Source organism: Lissotriton vulgaris, chromosome 6 (assembly GCF_964263255.1).
Source record: "Lissotriton vulgaris chromosome 6, aLisVul1.2, whole genome shotgun sequence".
Taxonomy (NCBI): domain Eukaryota; kingdom Metazoa; phylum Chordata; class Amphibia; order Caudata; family Salamandridae; genus Lissotriton; species Lissotriton vulgaris.
The window spans coordinates 1,272,328,786-1,272,350,495 of NC_141694.1; the positions used below are offsets into that span (position 1 = coordinate 1,272,328,786).

General features: G+C 49.7%; 1 protein-coding gene across 1 annotated transcript in view; it reads left to right on the forward strand.

Annotated features, from left to right (window-relative positions):
- SCAF8 (SR-related CTD associated factor 8) overlaps positions 1 to 21,710 on the forward strand; it is a 948,526-nt gene that overhangs the window by 406,807 nt on the left and 520,009 nt on the right. The window contains exon 9 of the mRNA XM_086927396.1: positions 5,245 to 5,324. Coding sequence (XP_086783522.1) covers positions 5,245 to 5,324 — 80 coding nt within the window. The remainder of the gene's footprint in view (positions 1 to 5,244; positions 5,325 to 21,710) is intronic.

Consider the following 21,710-nt stretch of genomic DNA (forward strand, 5'->3'; position numbering starts at 1 on the left):
GCCTCTAGAGGACAGGCTTTACAGCAAGCCCAGTACACCAAAGGGAACACGCAATCCACCTACACAAAGAATACGAGGGGTGGATACCGTGGGAACAGCGCCAAGGGCAGGGGACGTGGCAATAACAATGCCAGATCCTCCGCTCCCAACAAACAGTGACGCCTTGTCACTGCCCCCGACCATCTGATACCTGTCGGGGGAAGACTCCAGCAGTTCCTGCCATTCTGGGAAGGCATTACCACGGATAGGTGGTTTAGACAACTTATCCAATACGGCTATTGTCTAGAACTAACCTCCACCCCCCCAACCTACCCCCAAGGCACCGTCCTATGTCCGCAGAGCACATGCACTTATTACAGCAAGAAGTACTCTCCGTGCTGCAAAAAGGGGCAATAGAGCTCGTGCCTGCAGAAGAACGAGGTACAGGAGTGTACTCTCTGTACTTCTTAATCCCAAAAAAGGACGGTTCCCTGCGGCCCATTCTAGACCTCAGACCCCTCAACCAATACATACTGTCAGAACACTTTCATATGTTAACCTTACAGCAGGTCCTGCCGTTGCTCAGTCAGGGCGATTTCCTAGCGACCCTGGACCTCAAGGATGCATATTTCCACATTCCCATTCACCCAAGTCACAAGAAATATCTCCGGTTCACCATCAGCAATCAGCATTACCAATTCAAGGTCCTGCCTTTCGGGGTCACCACTGCCCCCAGAGTGTTCACCAAGTGCTTAGCGACTGTGGCTGCGCACCTTTCGAAGACAACACATTCATGTCTATCCTTACCTGGACGACTGGCTTGTTCAAGCGAAGTCAGCCCAACAGTGTGCCAGCCACATGTCACACACGATTCACCTCCTTCACAGTCTAGGGTTCTCACTCAACTACGCAAAGTCGCACCTGCAGCCCGCCCATGTGCAACAGTACCTAGGGGCAACATTGAACACTCTGACGGCAACAGCGCAGCTGCATTCTGCCAGAGTCAACAACATGCAGCTGCTCATTCAGAGGTTCAGGCCTCAACAATCGCTCCCAGCGCAGGTGTTCATGCAGCTCATCGGTATGATGGCATCCTGCATATTCATAGTCCCGCACGCGAGGCTGCACATGCGTCTCCTTCAAGAATACTTAGCACAACAGTGAAACCAGGCTCATGGGCATCTATAAGACCTAGTGTTGGTGACCGGTCGTGCATACAACTCTCTGCATTGGTGGAATCCACAAAACCTTTGCAGGGGACAACCGTTCCAAGAGCCTGCCCCACAGATCGTGCTAACGACGGACGCATCTCTCCAGGGTTGTGGAGCGCATGTCCTCCATTACACGGTGCAGGGACTGTGGACGGCACAACAGCAGAAGATGCATATCAATCTGTTAGAGCTGATGGCAATCTTCATGGCACTGAAAGCGTTCAAGTTGCACCTGTGCAACAAGGTCGTGTTGATCCGGACGGACAACATGACTGCCATGTATTACATCCAGAAACAGGGAGGCACACACTCCCCGCAGCTATCTCACTTAGCCCAGAGCATGTGGAAGTGGGCCATTCAGAGGAACATCTTCCTCATGGCGGAACATCTCCCGGGCATAGACAACAGATGGAGGACTTGCTCAGCAGGCACAGTCATCAGATGCACGAGTGGGAGATCAACCCCTCGGTACTCCAGCCATACTTCCAGCAGTGGGGTCATCCAGAGATCGATCTCTTCGCCACAAAAGAGAACGCAAAATGCCAAAGCTTCGCCGCCAGGTTCCCACACCCACACCCGCAGTCTCAGGGCAATGCAATCTGGATGAACTGGTCAGGCAGATTTGTGTACGCTTTTCCCCCAGCCCCGCTCATACCGCTGGTGGCGCGCAAACTGAGGCAGCACTCCATGACGCTCATCCTGGTTGCTCCAACGTGGGCACGGCAAGCTTGGTACACCACGTTCCTGGAACTTTCAGTGGTGCCACACCAACGGCTGCGCCTCACTCCCAGCCTCCTCACTCAGAGCCGTGGAGACATTCAGCACCCAGATCCTCAACAGTTGAGCCTAGCGATTTGGCTCCTGAGGTCATAGTTTGGCTACCTCAACTTGCCCCCAGAGTGTATGAACATCATCAAAGAGGCAAGGCGACCTATAACTAGGGCGTGCTATGCAGCCAAATGGAAACGTTTTGTCATATACTGTTCCAACAATGACATTAATCCGCTAGATGCGTCCACGCAAAACATTATATGTTACTTGCTGCATCTGTAGCAATGCAATCTAGCGTATAGTTCCATTAGGATACATTTGGCTGCTATGGCCGCTTATCTTCAAAACAGGCAGCATCTTTCCCTCTTCAGAGTGCCTACCATTAAAGCCTTCTTGGAGGGCCTTAAGAGTCATCCCTCCCAGACACCCTCCTTCACCCGTCTGGAATCTAAACATCGTTCTCACCAGGCTCATGGGGTCCTGCTTTGAGCCTCTTCATTCTTGTAAGATACAGTTTCTTACATGGAAAGTGGCTTTTCTGATAGCCATCACATCGCTACGAAGAGTCAGTGAGCTTCAAGCCCTGACAATTCAAGAGCCCTACCTACAAATTCATGCTAATAGGGTAGTGCTGCGCACCAACCCCAATTTCATGCCAAAGGTAATCTCGCAGTTCCACATTATTCAAAACATAGAACTGCCAGTTTTCTTTCCAAACCCAGATTCAGTGGCAGACAGAGCACTGCACACCTTGGATGTTAAAAGGGCTCTCCTGTATTACATCGACAGGACAAAAGACTTTAGAAACACTAAACAACTGTTTGTTGCCTTCTCTCCACAACACAAAGGCAACCCTATTTCCAAATCAGGTATAGCCAGATGGATTGTTAAATGCATACAAATCTGTTATCAAAAGGCTAAACGCACTTTAACAGTTCCCCCAAGAGCGCATTCCACACGCAAGCTAGGGGCATCCATGGCTTTCCTGGGTAACATTCCTCTAGAGGATATATGTAGAGCAGCCACATGGACCACCATACATACATTTACCAAACACTACTGCGTAGATGTACACTCCAAACAGCAAGCTGCTGTAGGACAGGCTGTTCTCAGAACTCTCTTTCAGACTGCTGCTGCTAGCACGGGCTACCGCCGCTAAGGAGGTAACTGCTATTTATTCTATGCACAGATATGAATTCAGCAGCCCACATGCCTCGAACGGAATATGCTACTTACCAGTATGCATCTGTTCTTGGCAAGTAGGGCTGCTGACATTCACTCTCTCAGTCACGTAAGCGTAGCAGTTTGGTTTATTTGGAAGGCTTGTTTTTGCAGAAAGCATTGGGCTTGAGTAGTGCTTGTGCACGTTGTAAAAGTGGCACAGAATCATTTGTTTTTCTCAGTGATTCATTGTGTTTGTAACTTTCATACCTACACACACCTGGCGATTTGGCACTGTGCTTACTGGTTGTGCCTCTGTGCTCCCCTGTCTGTCATCCCGTTTTTGTGCTGCTCTCCTGACCCCTCCCCCCTGGGTGGTTGTGCTTGCTGTCCTGACCCCCCTCCCCTCGTTGGTTGTGCTTGCTGTCCTGACCCCCACCCACACTCGGTGGTTGTGCTTGCTGTCCTGACCCCGAACTCGGTGGTTGTGCTTGCTGTCCTGAACTCTGTGCTCCCCTGTCTGTGTTCCGGTTTTTGTGCCTCTGTGCTCCCCTGTCTTTGTTCCGGTTTTTGTGCCTTTGTGCTCCCCTGTCTGTGTTGGAAAAAAATAAAAAAAACTTTTTGGGCACATATACTACGTTGCCTATTTGATACTGTTTTTCACTAGCGTTGGCGAGCACCTTGAAGCAGCTAGGCGCTGTACAACCCATTCATTCATTCATTCATTCATTCAAAGGGTGCTGCCATGAGGCATTAGTCCCAGGGGTATCGACATAGGGCGGTCAGTGCCATCCGTAGCACTACCAGGCTCGATCTCCAGGGGGCACCTGCTTGAGGCAGTCTCTTGGCCTGGGGCACTATCGGTGAGTAACGGCCCTGGTTCCAGAGAAGTGCCACCTCTGCTGAGGATTGTGGCGTGTCCTCTCTTGTGTTTACCTGTAACCAACCTAGGTCAGAGGTGGGTGTCCAATTGAATTAGGGGAGAGTTCAAAGCAAACATGCTCTTGTTTGTTCTCGGTGGTGTGAGTGGAGCTCGTCTGGAAGGAATAGGAGGGGAGGCGAGGAGACTAGGGCAGAGGAGCGTGCCCCCTGGGCCTCACAGAAGCCCTCCAGTGCAGAGTGTAAGAGAACCTGGCATCCGCCACCCTGGGACTCCGGCTAAAATTAACCGCCAAGCTGCGGCAGGCCAGCCCCAGCTGCATTTCAACCCGGCACCCATCGGAGCAGGAGGGCCGAGGGAGCGCAGAGACCTCGGCGGGACAGCATGCCCGTCGCCATGAACTTCTGCATCCCCGTCAGGAGCAACAGCAAATTCTCATTCGACAATTCTAAAACCGTGAGTACCGGGCTCTGGGCCTCGCCAGGGTCACGAGGTGCCGTGCATATGGCATTACGTTCTTAGACTGCAAGCAGCCTGGCTGCACTGCTATAAAACGTAACGTACTATAGCGCTATACACTGCGTACATTCAATATGGTGCTACAGCTCTGAGAAGGTTCGATATTGCTATGAAAATGTGAGTTACGAAATTGCTATTACCCTAAAGTGGTTACATTATACATATGGGCATATAATAGTCTACTCTGAAAGGATAGATGGTCGAGTGGTTAATGTACTGCCAGTTCATATCACAGCTTGCTCATTTAATTTAACGGTGTGATCCTGGGCAACTCGCGTAATCTCCTTCTTCCACAGTTCCTTTAGTTTCTAGGGCTCGGCATGACAATGTCATTTATTTATGTTTTCAAAACAAAAACATAAATAATGTCATGAGCAATGCCAATGGCTCTAATTTAAACAATGCCGAGACCATTGCATTGTAAATGCTTGGTATTTTATAGAAGCTTGCGCTGTTCTATTAGGCAGTGTAATATTGATCTGTAGCAAGGCATAAAACATCACTCAACGTTGGTGATGGCTGTTAATCTCCAATTAAGCACAAGCTAGCCCATGCTAGGAATTTATTTTCACCTTCAGGGTTTAAAATGTGACTTCTATCTTGCACATGTTTTCTAGTCTGAAAGAGGAATCCTTCTTTGGAAATGATGTTGAAATGGCTGTGTATCTCAGTACAGGAAAAACATATTTCTAAAGAGCTGCCTGTGCTTTCTTTTTCTTCCAGAGATTGATGGACACTTTTGATTTTGTCGATGACACCGACCATGGTGATGAATCAAAAATGGAGGCGCCCACTTCACAGCAGTAAGATTTTGTTTTTGTTTTTCAGGGAGATAGCCAATTTATCAACTTTTTGCTTTTTATTTTGTGTCTGGTAGCATGGTTTTACTGTGTAACATTTATAAAGCATTTTGTGTACAAGTACTGTTAAATATTCTGATAAAAAATGAGTTTAGCTAGTCTTGCTTCACAAATTTCAGAGTATATGAAAAATCCATATTGTAGTTTTCCAAATGCATGCTTGTATGTGTAGGAAAGTGCCCCTTTTTGACATGGTCACCCCCACTATTCACTCTAGTTCTGATGCTTCTCGTCTGAAAGTACATTATGTTCCTGCAAGCCAGAAAGCCAGTACTCTTTCCCACAAAACAGGTAAATATCTAATTGTAAACCAATTGGCAAGGACTTGAGCACCGCTGGAAGTCCCTCCTAAATCGTACATATGTTACCCAAGGCATGGGCACTAAAGACGGTCCCTATAGCTGATGTAGGAGAGTAGGGTCTGCAATCCTATGATTACCCAGATTTTTTGCTTTTGTTTCACTGGTTTACGACTTTCTCTGACTGTGGGACTGCTAATCAGACCCACATCCTAGCTGTTCTCTCACTAAATTGACACGTGTACCTTAGGTGCATTATCCAATTGGTACTGGGCCACCTTATCAGACCCTGTAACTCAGGGCATAGGTGTACCCAGGGCCTACCAGGGGCTGAAGCATGTATTATGCCACCCCTGGATGGCCATCTAAATCTGACACAACTGGCTGCACGACAGCTGGGGCAAGGTGGTGTAATCACCCTTTGCTTTAGATATAGTATACCTATATCTAACCCTAAAAATGGACACACAGATTCCTATCAGTCACTCCTATGGCAGGCCTTGACAATCCTGAAGGCAGAGTGCTGGGAATCGTGTGAGATGGTGCTCTGGCATGAGCTGAGCCCGTTTGCAGCTTGCGGAACCAAGTCCTAATAGCTGTTCCATGATAACGCATACCATATACTCTTAAGTGCATTCTAATCCTCGCGGTTAAATGCTATCTTTGGTATCGCTTTATCAAAACATGTCGAGTAAGGTGTCATACGAATTGGAATACTAACCCCTCGCCAATTCTGGCGACGGGGTTAGCATTCCACCCTTCTAGAGGGACACAACATGTATGTAACTGTGAACCCCGGTTAAAGTTAACTCGAGCCTCAGCATCACAAAATGGATGCTGCCACCACAGACACGAGTCTGACCCCCTGCAGCTGGGAGTCCTTCCAGCGAGGGGAGCTTTGACAAAGGGTTTCCTGTCGGGGGCGGTGCTAGCACCATCCCAGACAGGGTTTTGTGTATCCTGGGTAGGCAGGGCTTTACAGGAAGGTGACTGCAAGTGGCACCCCGGTGCTCACTACGCATCTGCCGGCTAGAAGCCAGTTCCAGGGGCACACCAGCCCCTGACCTGGGGAAGGTCCGGCATGGGAGAGGGGTGTAACCACCCCCCTTCCTGGTCTCACCCCTAGGGCAGGACCTAGTCGCGTACCCACCCCTTTCTTTAGGATAAAGGCAGGAGCGGGGACCCTTCCAAATTAGATCATCTTTGAATCAAGAAACTACTTTCTACGAAAGGAACTCTCGACTTCTTCTTAAGATTTCTCCCTTGTGGCTAAGGAGTAGTCACCCTGCACCCGCAGGCACCATCAAGAACTCTGCGGTTTGCTGCACGTCCTTCCTCCGGAATCCGACTGACCAGCTCGACGAGACCCGGCTTCCCTGGCACCTCTGACCTCTACCTACCTCTACAGCTAAGCTGAGAACCGTAGGTACGACGAGACCTCGAGGGACCCGCCATCATCAGAACTGCACGACTTCTTTCCAGCACGACCGCCGAGGGATCCTCTAGTGAGTGCTTTGGGGTCCGAGAAGCCCCGACCCTGAGCAGCTCCAGCACCGAAGACCAGCCCCCGAGCATCCACGAGATCTGCGTGGGGCCCTTCTGCTTTTTGGCTGCTCACCGCGTTGTCTGGCTACTAGCCCGCTGGCTTGTGGCCTTCCCGACGACGCCCGACGACATCACCACTGCTAGTCTGGTTGCCCCAGACTGGCCCTTGCTCCCTTCCAAAAGAGGAGCACCCCGGACCCTCCTGGTCCACTCCAGACGCCATTTGAGGTCCACCGCGTGGGCTTGAATTTGCCAAGACTTGTTGCCCCAATCCTGGGTCCAGCGACGTCGACAGCATCAACCATCGTGGGACAGCTCGCACCTCCATCCTGGTCGCCGACAACGCCTCCTGGTCCGTGAGACTGCAGAGCCCAGCGTCGCCCACTCACCTGGTCGAGGTGACTCCATCCGTTGCCATCCTGGTGCCCATCTGATCACTGGCTAGTGATTCAGGACTTGGTCCCCTCTGCTTACAGGTGTCTTCCATCTTCGATCCAGGCTTGGATCCATCGAACAATCTTCACTGGTCGCCTGCCAGCAACTCCTTTCAGGCTCCTGGTTCTTCAACGAAGGTTTCCGACATCTTTTCAGGCCTATGGAGCCGCAGCCCCTGGGCTAGGTAACTTCGGCATTTCGGTGCCCCAGCATAGCCTCACTATCCAAGGGTCCAGAACCACTTTCGTTTTCAACCTACCTTATCTGGTTCGCCCAAGAACACTAACTTTGCTTTTACTAGCCTCCATAGCCTTTGCCCCGCATCCCGCGTGAGAGTGCACACTCTGCACCCGAGTCCCCTAGGCCTCCTACTAGTAATCTGAAGGTTCAGTAACGTAGCCCTAGTGATTCCAAAGCCTATCAGTCCAGTACTTACCTGCTAGTAATTTCGCAATCCACTTCCATAGTATATGGTTTTCCGTGCCCCTCGGGCACTTGTGTAAATTGTGCAACTTAAAGTATTTTCGTAAGAGTTTTGTTGTGTGCTTAGTACCCTGTCCTCATAAAGAGTACAGGGCTGTTGTGATCTAAATAAATACACTGTTTATTTTCATAACACTTGTGTGGTGTCCTTTCACTTGGTGTTCAAGGGGTATATGTGATGGTATAACAGCTGGCTTAACACGCCCTCTAGAGTTTAGCCCGAAGACTGCTTGTATCCATGCTACTAGGATAGCTGGTCTATAAGGTTGACTTACAACCAATCACCATAAGGGTTGTTTGGACTGATACATAGTGATCACTAGAATAGTGAACACTGAATATCAGGCCAACTTCTCACAGCTGAAGCATGTATTATGCCACCCAAAGGGACTCATCCAAAAACTCAATGCATCCTGCCATTGCAAAATGTGTGAAAGAGTGCAAACCATTTAAAAAAACATGACCTGGTCCTTGTGTGCCATGTCAAGGAACACTGCATATACTATATGTAAGTCACCCCTACATCAGGCAATAGAGCTCTAATGCAGGGTGCATTATATTAAATGTGAGGGCCCATCTGCATGAGCAGATAGGTCCCTGTGATGTCTAGTTCCATTCCTAGATATTGCAAGTGATCAGGCAGCCATCTTAAGGACATGCACTGGTCATTACGAGTTATCCAGGTACATGATGGCTGCACTCAAACCAATGATGTTTGGAATCAAACACCTCATCTTAATAAATTGGGACTGATTCCAGTACTAGTATTCTTATGATATGCACCCATAGGGCACTTTAGATGTGCCCCCTGAAAAAATACTAGTCCTTAGTGTGCCCGGGTCTGGTGGCTCAGTGGACTAATGCGTCCATTGCAGGGGCCTGTGTTCGACCTCATGGTCACAGGTTCAAATCCCGGGGGTTCACTCAGCCTTTCATCCAACTGAGGTCGATAAAATGAGTACCATTGAGTTGGGTAACAATAAACATCTGTTATTCAGCGCCAAGATACCCAAGGGTGAACGTGCGCTTTACAAATACACATGTTATGTTATGTTATGCTGGCTAACTGGTATTATCCAGCCTGCCACCGCAGATGACTTTATGACCCCCTGTAGTTGAAAGCCAGTTCTCTCAGATGTTAGAAACAATGGGTACTCCGGAGAAAGGTGTTCACACCTCCTCCTTCAGGAAGGCTAGTAAATTAGTAGCTGAAGGCCAGAGGCGTTAGTCTCTGCTGCCTTAGATATATGACAACTGCTTCCCCCCAGACCTGGGAAACGCCACCCCCTGCCCTTAGGCCCATTTGGCACTAGAGCAGCCAGGAAATTAGGCAGGAGGCTTGTCACACTTTTAGGCTAGACATACCCCTTAGGTGGGCTTCCTTTAGTGAACAGCCAAGGAAGAGTTTCACCATTTTGAAATATGTGAAACTAGGAACTCTGTGTTAGGTTTATGCCAATTCTCCCCAGAAAGTGGTCACATAGGGGATGTAGTCACCGCAGAGGTAGGTTGTCCATTGTGAGAAGCTGGGTTTCTGTTGCAGTAACCCCACCTCCACTTTTTGCCAGACTACTGATGCACTTTGACTTGATGTGCCCTGGGTCTCTGACAATCACGTTCCCAAGGCCTGTGTTCTTTCCCTAAAACTGTACCCAATTGGCATCTCTGGCTACTGGTCGCCCCTGTAAATGGTACCACAGGTACCCAGGGCACTGTGACCAGGGAAGACCTCGAAGGGCTGCAGCACTTAGTGCCACCCTTAGAGGCCCTGCACCATTACACGCACACACTGCCTTTGCAGGCTGCGTGTCTTGGTGCAGAACAAAGTGAAGAGTTGAAATGGCACACATCCCTGTGTGCCATGCCTACAACCCACTGCCCTGGCATAGATCAGTCACCTTTTTAGCTGGGTGCCCTATACCAGTGGTGAGGGTACAGGTGCATGAGCCATGTACCCCTACAGTGTCTAAGTCCATTCTTAGACATTGTAAGTGCAGTGCTGCCATTAAGAGTATATGGTGCTGGGAGTTTATTATTACACACTCCACACACCATAATGTTGTCACTGAAAATTAATACGTTTATCAAACTTCTCAGCACATTAAACCTCCCCCAGGATGGGCAGGGTCCGCAAAGGGGAAGCTTCAAAGGCTTGCCGCCTTTGTGAGCTTCCCCAGGCCATTTGCTGCTTTCAGCAACTCGTCCCCACTGGTTTTGACTCCCACTTTGGGCGGGAGAACCGGTGGAAAAAAACAAGTTAGGAAGAGAGGTGTGCCCACCTCTGCCAACTCCACCTCTCAGGTGGGGGAGGCGAGGTGAAGTACAACTCTGTCCCCGCCATCTTGCAGATGGGGGGACCCAGACAACCAGGGAAAGGCTTATGCCCTCCCTCCGACCTGAGGCTGGCATAATAGGGGGTGTGCACACCCCAGGGAAGGGACCCATTGGTCCCAACCTTTTACTTTCCTGTAACGCCCCTAAATCTAGTATTTAGGGGCACCCCTGAATCTTGCTTCCTCAGACAAGAACCAACAACAACAAAAAAAGACAAAGAACCGAACCGCTGTACCGAAGCTAAAAAGAGGAAGACACCCACTGACTTGGCCCCAGCCCTACCGACCTGTCTCTACCTCGAACCTGCTCCTGCGAAATCCCGGTGTTTCCTGCAGCCAGCAACCTCAAAAACCCTGGAGGATCTGCCTGCCTTCAACCAGAAAGACTGTCTCCTGTGAACACCAGATTTGTTCATCAACAACCTCTGGCCCCGGCTGGAAACAGCGAATCCACACCACTCTGCCTCCGCTGTCCACGGCCCAAGCTCGAGTGGGAAAACACCAAGAGGAGGTCTCCCTGACGATCATGACCCGAAATCTGGCGACCCCTGACCTGCCTCAAGCGGACGCCTGCAGTCTCAAAGCGGAATGTCCCCCCCCCCCAACAATGACCAGGAGCTGGTAAAAACATCTGACCCTAAAAGGCACCCCTGCACCCGACGCCCCAGGGCCTTGGGTGGCCCAACCGATGGTGACTAACCAACCTCGAAGATCCCAACTTACCCCTCCAAGTGGTAATCGCACCCAGAAGACCTTCGTCCCCGAGCCTGCCATTCTTTTGCATACCGGAGACTCCCCTTTGAAATCTACGGGGCTTCTGATGCCAAAACAGCACTCTGCACCTGGCCGCCCCAGTGCCGCTGAGGATGCAACTTTTGTGGTGGCCTAAACCCCCATTTGCCCTGAGCTTAAGTCCAGGAGCTTTGCTCCCACAACCGAGTGGCCTGCTTGTTAGCAGCCACCAACCGGAGGCCCCCTATGCCTTATTGGATAACATTGGGACTCAGCACTCTGCACCTTGTTGCTCTAGTGCCGCAGGGGGTGTAACAAGAGTGCATCCTTGACCCTGGGGGACCCCAGAGTCTAACCCCAGAACACCAACTCCCACAACAAAGTATTTACCTTAAAACCGATAACACTATTTTCCCCTCTAGGATAAGATTTTCTGTTTTTCTATCAAAAGTTTGTCAGTGTGGAGTTGGAAAACCTAAAGAAATTCTTTAAAATTGTACTAACTAACAACAACGATTTTACTTACCTGTTTACAGGAAATGTCCCAGTGTAGTATCCAGGTATACTACACTGTGTAAGAAAAGTAATCTCAAAAGTAACTTACCTGTAACTTTTCAACATAAGCCTATACAAAGTATAGTACTGTATTTCTAAAGCATTGCATTCTCAGTACCATTACTGTATTCCAAACAAAGTGTATATACAATTACAATTCAAACTGTTTACAAACTACAGTACTACTGTAAAGTATTTATTGCTTACCTGTGCCAGGCTTGCTTTTTTCTAGAAAATAAAATAAATAAAATAATATTTTTATACAAAAACAATTGGTCTGGAGTTCAGTCTTTCAGTGTGTGAATTCATTTGCTGACTGAGTGTGTACAACAAATGCTTAACACTGTCCTCTGATAAAGCCTTACTACTCGACCACACTACCACAAATAGAGAGTAAGGTGCTATCTAACTTTACCTCTGCCTACCTTTGGGGTTCCACTGGACTCTGCGCACACACAACCTCATTTTGGTATAGTATATACAGAGTCAGCTTCTTACACCCATTTGCTACTACCGTAAACGCCCCTAAATTCAGTATTTAGGGGTCCACCTGACACCATGACCTCCGATTCGCCTACTGGGAACCAAAGGAAGGACAAAGAAGAGACAAAGCCGTGAGAACTGAAGTCCTGCACCGAAATTAATGCCTAATCCTGCCTGGCTGCTTGCATCGCAACAATCACAGACTGACTCATCCATAAGCTTAACAGCCTCCCCAAACCCTTGAAGGATGTTATCTTTAACAACCAAGCAGCATCTTCCAAGGGGTGGAAGAACCACCCCCCTTCCTCTGCAGGCACCAACTGCATTGACCCGGTACATTGTATTGCTGGCCATCAGGCACACAGAGAGAAACTCGCCAGAAGAGGTTGTGGAGAGTGCAGGAGCTCAGCCCCTTTGCTCTCACCAAGTCTCGAGCCGCTGACCCCTCCTGGAGCACCTCTGCACCAATACCCTGGGTACCGGAGCCCTTGCCACTACCAAGGCTTAATGTGTATCTATTCCGGAAACCAGCAATGCCATCACCGACCTGCCATTGCGGGACTACAAGAACCACAAGACGTTCACATAGAGTGACCCTGCTGTCCTGTTTTCTCTCCTTCTCCAGGTTGTCAAAACCAAGTGAGAGCCTCTACTTACAACGACCTGCCAAAAACACCCCTGCACCTGCTTGGCAGTCAACCCACTCCTGTTCCCGTAAAGCATCTATCTCATTGTGCTCCAGAGACTTTTTAAAAGCCCCCCCGCACCCCTGCTGGACTTGTGCCCCAAATCTCCTTTTCAGCCTCTTTTTCAGGTACTTTTGCCATTAACTTTACTGTGTAGCGCTCGAGGCTACCAATGTGACCAGAACCTCTGCACCCAGACTCACCAGGGCAGGTAAAACCAAACTGCTGGGGTTTTCTTGGTCATTCACCCCCTACGCACCTTAAATCCCAGAAGGCACCCTCAAGAACCACTCTCGTATATGTATGCAGTGTATGTTTGTCTTTTAGGATAGCATTATCTGAAAGAGGCTATTAGTTATAGATTCCTTACCTTAGAATTACCCCAGGCATCGGACTGGATCCGGATATTTTTTACTCCGTAGCAGTACCCCTGCGCCTCGGTAGGTGGTGTCAGTCGACTCCTCGTTCGTCTTCGGGATCGCCGAGATGACGTCGCCCCTGCGCGCTGATAGTTCTTTCTTTTTCTGCACCAGCCTGTGCAGACCCTGAGAGAGCGGTACCCTTAGTCACTTTTTCGCTTACTCTTTTTCGAATTTTTGTAGACCTATTTTCGAGTCGTTTGACTCCTGGTGCACATAGGAATGTCTCATCGTCGCACCGGCTTCAAGCCTTGTGACTCCTGTCGGAAGTTGATGTCGGTTACGGACAAACAGCTTGTGTGCTTCTGGTGTCTGGAGCGCGATTACGACCCGAACTCGTGCTTCGACTGTCAGGCCAGGAACCCAAAGCATTTGCGGGAGCAGTCCCGAAAGCTTCAGGAGGCCCGGCAGTCAGCTCCGTGCCGCTCGAGGTCCCGGTCGAGAGGGAGGTCAAGGGACTGGTCGCGGAGTCACCACTAATACTCCTCCTCAAAGTGTTCGTCTTTGAGGGTTAGTCGAAGCACAAGAAGAAGGCCAAGAAGCACCTTCTCTCTTCACCTTCTCCCCATCTGTTGGCCAACGCAACACGGGATGCCAAAGGTTGTCGTTTTTCGGCTCCGCCCGCAGAGCCTGTTGGGTCGGCTCCGAACTTCACTCCCTTCCAGTGAGCTGGAGTAACCCCAGCCCAACTTCGTACATTTACGAAGCCCTCCACTCCATCTTTGGGCAGCCTGACTCCGCCGGTGCGCGTTTGGGCCCCATGGACTCAGCTGGGAGTTTCAGGCCTTTGATACCGGTGGCTCCGGGGCCTTCGATCCAGGCCTGCAGCCGGGCGGTGCCGGTCGACCTTATGACACCTCCTTCGTCACTGACTCCATCGACGACAGCCCTGCACCCTTTGATGCCGGTTGTGTCCCCAGCCAATGTCGACCCCGGCCTTTCCCACAGCTTGGACACGGAGCCAGAATGGCGTCGACCGGTACTTTTGTACCACTGTTCTATCCTGGCGTTCCTTATTGCCGTTAGTGGAAGCCAGTTGAGGATGAGGAGGACTGGGCGGGGTCTGTTGACCCTCTGGCAGACTAGCTTGAAGAGCCGGACTGGAGAGAGGAACTGGGTGATGTCAGTGGTCTGGATACATCACCAGACCATGGCATGCTCTCTCCCCCTACCGTGGCTACGGAGGAGGAAGCCTCCTACGCTGTGGTGTTGCGTAGGGCCGGTCAGGCCTTGGGGCGTCAGCTTCCTACGGTGGCAGTCAGGACCAGGCTCGTGACTGAGGTGTTTCACTCAGAAGCAGCTGTCTCTTCGGAGCCCCTGCTGCCGTTCAATGAGGCCCTCACAGACATCCTTCTGGGCACTTAATTCAAGCCCAGCACAGGAGCTTCTATGGACAGGATGATTGCCTGACGCCACCGCCCAGCCCGGGTGATCCGCTTTTCCTCTCCCAACACCTGACCCAGAGAGCTTGGTAGTCCAAGCCTTGTCCTCCAATAGCTCATTCCCTACTAAGCTCCCCCAGATAGGGAATCCAAGAAGTTGGATCACCTTGTGAAGATGTTTCCTTCCGCCAGCTTAGCATTGCAGTTTCTGAATACCGCATGCCATTATACCCATGCAGAGTGGGATTCGGTTGTGCAAGTGCTGCGAGTGTGACCTTAGGAGGCCTATGCCGTTTTCACCCGCCCAGTGGCAGAGGGTCAAGACGCAGCTAAATTCACCACTAGATGTGGACTGGATACTGCCGACTCACTGGACAGAACAGTTTCAACTTCAATAGCCCTAAGGTGCTACGCCTGGTTGATGATGACTGATTTTTCTGGGGATGTCCAATCTAACTTACTGGACATGCCATTGATGGCCGTCGCGTTTTTGGTGCCAAGGCAGACTGGGCGCTCGAGCTCTTCAAGGATTCTAGGGCTACAACCAGATCCTTGGGCCTCGTAGCAACCTTTCACCCCATGCATTCTGTCTTTTGCCACTTTTGTGGCTACGGAAGGGGTGCCCCACCACGTTCGACCCAGTCTAGCCACCGGTTCATGCAAGCTGTCCAGTCTGTGCGTCGCCACGGATGTGGGACACAGGGACGCTGGTCTGGGGGCTAGCAGGCGGGCAGGTCCACCCATAACCCCCTTGCAGCAGCCTCCAAACCCTCCTAGTCCAACCTTTCAGGAACACCAGTGGCCAGTGGGCGGCAGGATTTGCCTTCATCTCCTCCAGTTTCAAAACATCATGTCGGACAATTGGGTCTTGCAAATAGTCAACGGGATTCTCCTTCCCCTTCGAGACTACCCCTACCTCCACGCCACCATCCTTCCATCGCATGTCTGAGGATCACTTGGCCTTTTCCGTCATGAAGTTGCAGCTCTCTTGGCCAAGGGAGCTATCGAAAGGGTCCCTGTGCCAGAAGTAGATTGTGCTTGCTACTTCCACTACTTTCTGGTACCCAGGAAGGACAAAGGCCTGTGTCCTATCTTAGACCTCAGGGCCCTCAACTGCTTCCTCCGGAAGTAGAAGTTAAAGATGCTCACGTTGGCTCAGGTCTTGTCTGCCCTCGACCCCTGTAGACTGGATGGTAGTGTTGGACTTGCAGGACGCCTATTTCCATATCCCCGTCCTGCCAGCCCACACGTGTTACCTAAGGTTCTCTTCCAGGGGATCCTCATCTATAGTCGTAAGCATTAGAATATTCCCGCCCATGCGCGGGACCCCGGAAACACTATATTATATGTGCCCCACATATATATATATATATATATATATATATATATATATATATATATATATATATATATATATATATATATATATATATATAAGCAATAGCAGCCAAATCACATTAGAGCTGAAATATGCTGTGAAGAATTTCCACCATACATGTATAATAAGCATTAGAAACATGAGAAACAACACCAAAGATTGTTTAGAAATTGTTTTAATGCTCAGAAAGCAGTAGAAATTCTCATAACTCACTGGAAGCATAGGAAGCTCCCAGGCTGCATTGCAAACACACAGTCTAAAAAGACTGAAAAGCTAACCTGTAGCTGAATAGCAATAAACTGACACCGTGCCTTTAAAGCACTCATGACCCCCTGTATCCCATCATGCCCCAGGGGTGACAGTTAGGTCAGTTGTTCTTTTCGGAGACTGAAAAACAAACCCAATAACAAATAGGTTAACAATATCTCCTTATTAAAGAGTATCCTTTGCCCGGGGAGGCGGGAGGGTTGCTTATGACTTTGATGAGGATACCCCTGGAAGAGAACTAGGATTACAGGTAAGTAACTAATCCTTCTCTTCCAGGGGATCCTCATCAATAGTCATAAGCATTAGAATAGAGTAGCGAGCCTCTCCTCATCCCTGCGGGCAAAGGAATGATAAGACAGTAATCTGATCAATAAGTCTGAGCAGACTATAGACTACCCAAACAAATTCCTCAAGGAGGCTTGCCCTACTTGAGTATCGACCCTGGAATCGATTCGAGCCAGTAATGCCTCGTAAAGGTATGAACTGATTTCCAGGTTGCAGCCTTGCATATTTCCGACATTGGAATGTCATGCAAGAAAGCTACTGTAGCGGCCTTCCCTCTAGTGGAATGCGCTTTTAGAGACATCAACAAAGGTTTGCCTGCTAGCTGATAGGCCAACTTAATGCAAGAGACAATCCATCTGGAGATGGACCTCTTGGCCGCTGGAAAACCTGTTCTCATTGAGCCATAGTTCACAAACAGCTGGTCCGTTTTCCTAATCCCTTTAGTCTTTTCCAAATAAAACTTAAGCACTCTTAAGATCTAAGGAGTGAAGTGACCGCTCGGCTGGGGTCGTAGGATTTGGAAAAAAGGAAGGTAGGGAAATAGACTGATTTATATGAAAATCAGAGATGACCTTAGGCAAGAAAGATGGGTGAGCCCTTAGGACTACTCTGTTGTGGTGGAAAATAGTATATGGTTCCTTCGCACAGAGCGCTTGTATCTCACTTACTCTGCGCAAAGAGGTAATCGCCACCAAGAAAGCTGCCTTCCAAGAGAGATGTTGTAAGGAAGCTTTGTGGATGGGCTCGAAAGGAGGTGGACAGTGTTGGATTAAACCCAGATCTGTTGACTGGGTGTGAGTGTTTGATTGGTTCAGATGCTCCGTCCATCACCACCCCCTTTTGTACCGCTTTGTTCGCCATAGGTTGGCAGGGTATGCTCAGACGTGAGTCCCTTGCTCACTTTGCCACTGGATTCAGGCAAGCCGGGCTGAAGGCGGCTGAAATGCCAGAAACCGGTCCTCGGGAGGCTTGTTTCCGGCCCAGGGAAGGCATGGCTTGGCAGTTCGGGCTGGACTGTTTCCATGAGGCACAGGGTGAGACTGATATGCATGTGGCCATGTCTGAACTGGGGTGGCAGAGTGGACTATAGAACGGTGTTGGATTAAACCCAGATCTGTTGACTGGGTGTGAGTGTTTGATTGGTTCAGATGCTCCGTCCATCACCACCCCCTTTTGTACCGTAGAGTTGGAAAGGAGACCACCAAACAAAAAAACGAAAAGAAGGGTGCTAGCAAGGAAAGAGCTAGAACTACTTCAAGAGGAAGCAAAAGAACTCCTGCAAAAACAGGCCATCGAACCAGTACCTTACAAAGAAAGGAACAGGGGAGTGTACTCAACCTACTTCCTGGTACCAAAGGTAGACGAGACAATGAGACCCATCCTGGGCCTGAGGTTCTTAAACAAGTACATAAGAATGTAAAAATTCAAGATGACGTCCCTACAAGAGGTACTTCCTCAATTACAAGGCGGAGACTTCATGGTCACCTTAGACCTCAAGGATGCCTACCTGCACATCCCAATGTACAGGGGGATAAGCATCTACTCAGATTTATCATCAACAAAGACCACTACCAGTTCACAACCCTGGCGTTCAGACTAAAATCGGCACCAAGGGTCTTCACAAAGTGCCTCGCAGCAGTCGCAGCACACCTAAGAAGGGAGGGGATACACGTATACCCTTACCTAGACGACTGGCTAGTAAAAGCAAGTTCATACAAAACATGCAAGCTTGCATGCACAAAGAGTGACAGACACACTGATGGGCCTAGGATTCTCCATCCACTGGGGGAAATCCTCAATGAAACCGGAACAAGTAAAAATCGTCCTGGGAGCACAGATCAACACCTTACAGAACAAGGTGTTCCCCAGCGAGAAGAGAACGCTAGTGCTGCTGAAGGAGACACGACTCTATCAGAAGGGGCGAGCTCTGACAGTGAAGACTGCGAGCAAAGTCATGGGCACGATGGCGTCATGCATACATCTTGTGCCAAATGTACAGCTGCACACGAGCCCTTTCCAAGAATGGCTTCAGGAACAGTGGTCACAAGCTACAGGTCGTTGGGAAGATCTAGTGGTTGTAACGCACTCAGCGCAAGAAGAGATAGCATGGTAGAACATGGGGAATATGAGAAGGGGGAAGCCTCTGACACCGCCAACGGTGACCATCACCTCAGACGCATCCCAGAAGGAATGGGGCACTCACATGGAAAAACTCATAGTGAGGGGTCTGTGGACACCAGCAGATGCGGTAAAACACATCAACTACCTAGAATTAAAGACCGTCTTCCTCGCAATAAAGGCTTTCCAGACGAAGTTGTACAACCAGAAAGTGTTGATCCAGACAGACAACACAACAGCGATTGTGAGAAGGTGGCCTGATATGCAGTGCTCACTATTCTAGTGAACACTATGTATCAGTCCAGCAACCCTTTTTGATGATTGGTTGTAAGTCAACCTTATAGACCAGCTATCCTAGTAGCGTGGATACGAGCAGTCTAAGGCTAAAGACTCGAGAGGGCGTGTTAAGCCAGCTGTTTACCACACATATACCCCTTGAACACCAAGTGAAAGGAAACCAGACAAGTGTTATGAAAATAAACAGTTATTTATTAAGAATCACAACAGCCCTGTACTCTTTGAGGACAGGGTACTAAGCACAAACCAAAACTCTTACAAAAATACTTAAGTTAGCACAGTATATACAAATGCCCGAGGGGCACGGAAAACCATATACTCTGAAAGTGGAATGCGAAATTACTAGCAGGTAAGTACAGTACTAATAGCCTTTGGAATCGCTAGGACTTGACTATAGAATCGTTAGATTACTTCTAGGAGACCCAGGGGACTCGGGTGCAGAGTGTGCACTCTCACGCGTGATGCGGGACAAAGTCTATGGTAGCTAGGAATTGCAAAGTTAGTGTTCTCGGGCGAACCCGACCTGGTAGGAGGAAAACGAAAGTGGATTCTGACCCTTGGATACTGAGGCTATGCTGGGGCACCGAAATGCCGAAGTTACCTAGCCCAGGGGCTGCAGCTGCATAGGACTCAAAGGACGTCGGGAATCCTCGTTGACGGACCAGGAGCCTGGAAGAAAGAAGTTGCTGGCAGGCGACCAGTGAAGAAAGTTCGGTGGATCCAAGCCTGGATCGATGGAAGATGACACCTGAAAGCAGAGGGGACCAAGTTCGAGACTACCAGCCAGTAGTCAGTGGGCACCAGGAGGGCACCGGATGGTAGCCACCTCGACTAGGTGAGTGGGTGACGCTGTGCTCGGAGATCTCACGGACCAGGAGGCGTTGTCGGCGACCAGGATGGAGGAGCGAGCTGTCCCACGAAGATAGAAGCTGTCGGCGTCGCTGGACCCAGGATTGGGCAACAAAGCCTTGGCAAATTCAAGCCCACGCGGTGGACTTAAAATGGCGTCTGGAGTGGACCAGGAGGGTCCGGGGTGCCTCTCTTGAAGAAGGAAGCAAGGGCCAGTCTGGAGCAACCAGACCAGCAGCAGTGATGTCGTCGGGCGTCGTGTAGAAGGCCTCAAGCCAGCCGGCTAGTAGCCACACAGCGCGGTGAGCACGCAAAAGCAGAAGGGCCCCACGCAGATCGTGGAGATGCTGGAGGGCTGATCTTCGGTGCTGGAGCTGCTCAGGGTTGGGGCTTCTCGGACCCCAAAGCACTCACCAGTGGAAGACTCGGTGGGCTTGTTACAAAGAAGTCGTGCAGTCTTGGCGATCGTCGGTCCCTCGAGGTCTCGTTGCACTCACGGTTCTCAGCTTTGCTGTAGAGGTGAGTAGAGGTCAGAGGTGCCAGGGAAGCCGGGTCTCGTCGAGCTGGGTCGTCGGATTCGTGAAGAAGGACTTGCAGCAGACCGCAGTGTTCTTAGGATGGTGCCCGCTTGATGCAGGGTGACTACTCCTTAGCCACAAGGGAGAATCTTGAAGAAGGAAATCTTGAAGTCCTTTCGCAGAAAGTCGTGTCTTGATTCCAAAGATGATCTCATTTGAACAGGGGGCCCGCTCCCATCTTTATACTAAAAAAGGGGGCTGACCCGGTGACTAGGTCCTGCCTATGGGTGGGACTAGGAGGGGGGTGGTTACACCCCTCTGCCATGCCGGACTTTCCCCAGGCCAGGGGCTGGTGTGCCCCTGGAACTGGTTCTGACCGGCCTATGCGTAGTGAGCACCGGGGTGCCACTCAGCAGTCACCTTCCTGAAAAGCCCTGCCTACCCAGGATACACAAAACCATGTCTGGGACGGTGCTAGCACCGCCCCGGACAGGAAACCCTTTGTCCAGGCCTCCCTCGCTGGAAGGACTCCCAGCAGCAGGAGGTCAGACTCGTGTCTGTGGTGGCAGCATCCATTTTGTGGAGCTGAGGCTTCAGTTAACTTTAACCGGGGTTCACAGTTACATACATGTCGTGTCCCTCTAGAAGGGTGGAATGCTAACCCCGTCGCCAGAATTGGCGAGGGGTTAGTATTCCAATTCGTATGACACCTTACTCGACATGTTTTGATAAAGCAATACCAAAGTTAGCATTTAACCGCGAGGATTATAATGCACTTAAGAGTATATGGTATGCGTTATCATGGAACAGCTATTAGGACTTGGTTCCGCAAGCTGCAGACAGGCTCAGCTCATGCCAGAGCACCATCTCACACGATTCCAAGCACTCTGCCTTCAGGATTGTCAAGGCCTGCCATAGGAGTGACTGATAGGAATCTGTGGGATATATGATGTTACAACGCGGACTTTTACTCCGCATACCGTTACAACGCGGTTTTTACAACGCGGATACTGTAACAACGCATGTATTTACAACGCATTTTTTTACAACGCAGGTACCTTTACAACGCAGACCATTACAACGTAAGTATTGGTAAGTATATGTTAATATTAATAATATAATAGTAACTTAATTTTAAAAATATAATTTAATGTAATTTTAAATAATTTAATTTCCGTTAATTATTTTAAATTTAAATTAATATTACTTTATTTTTACCATGTACCCCTGTGCCCCAGAAACTGAAAACTGACCCTAAACCCCAA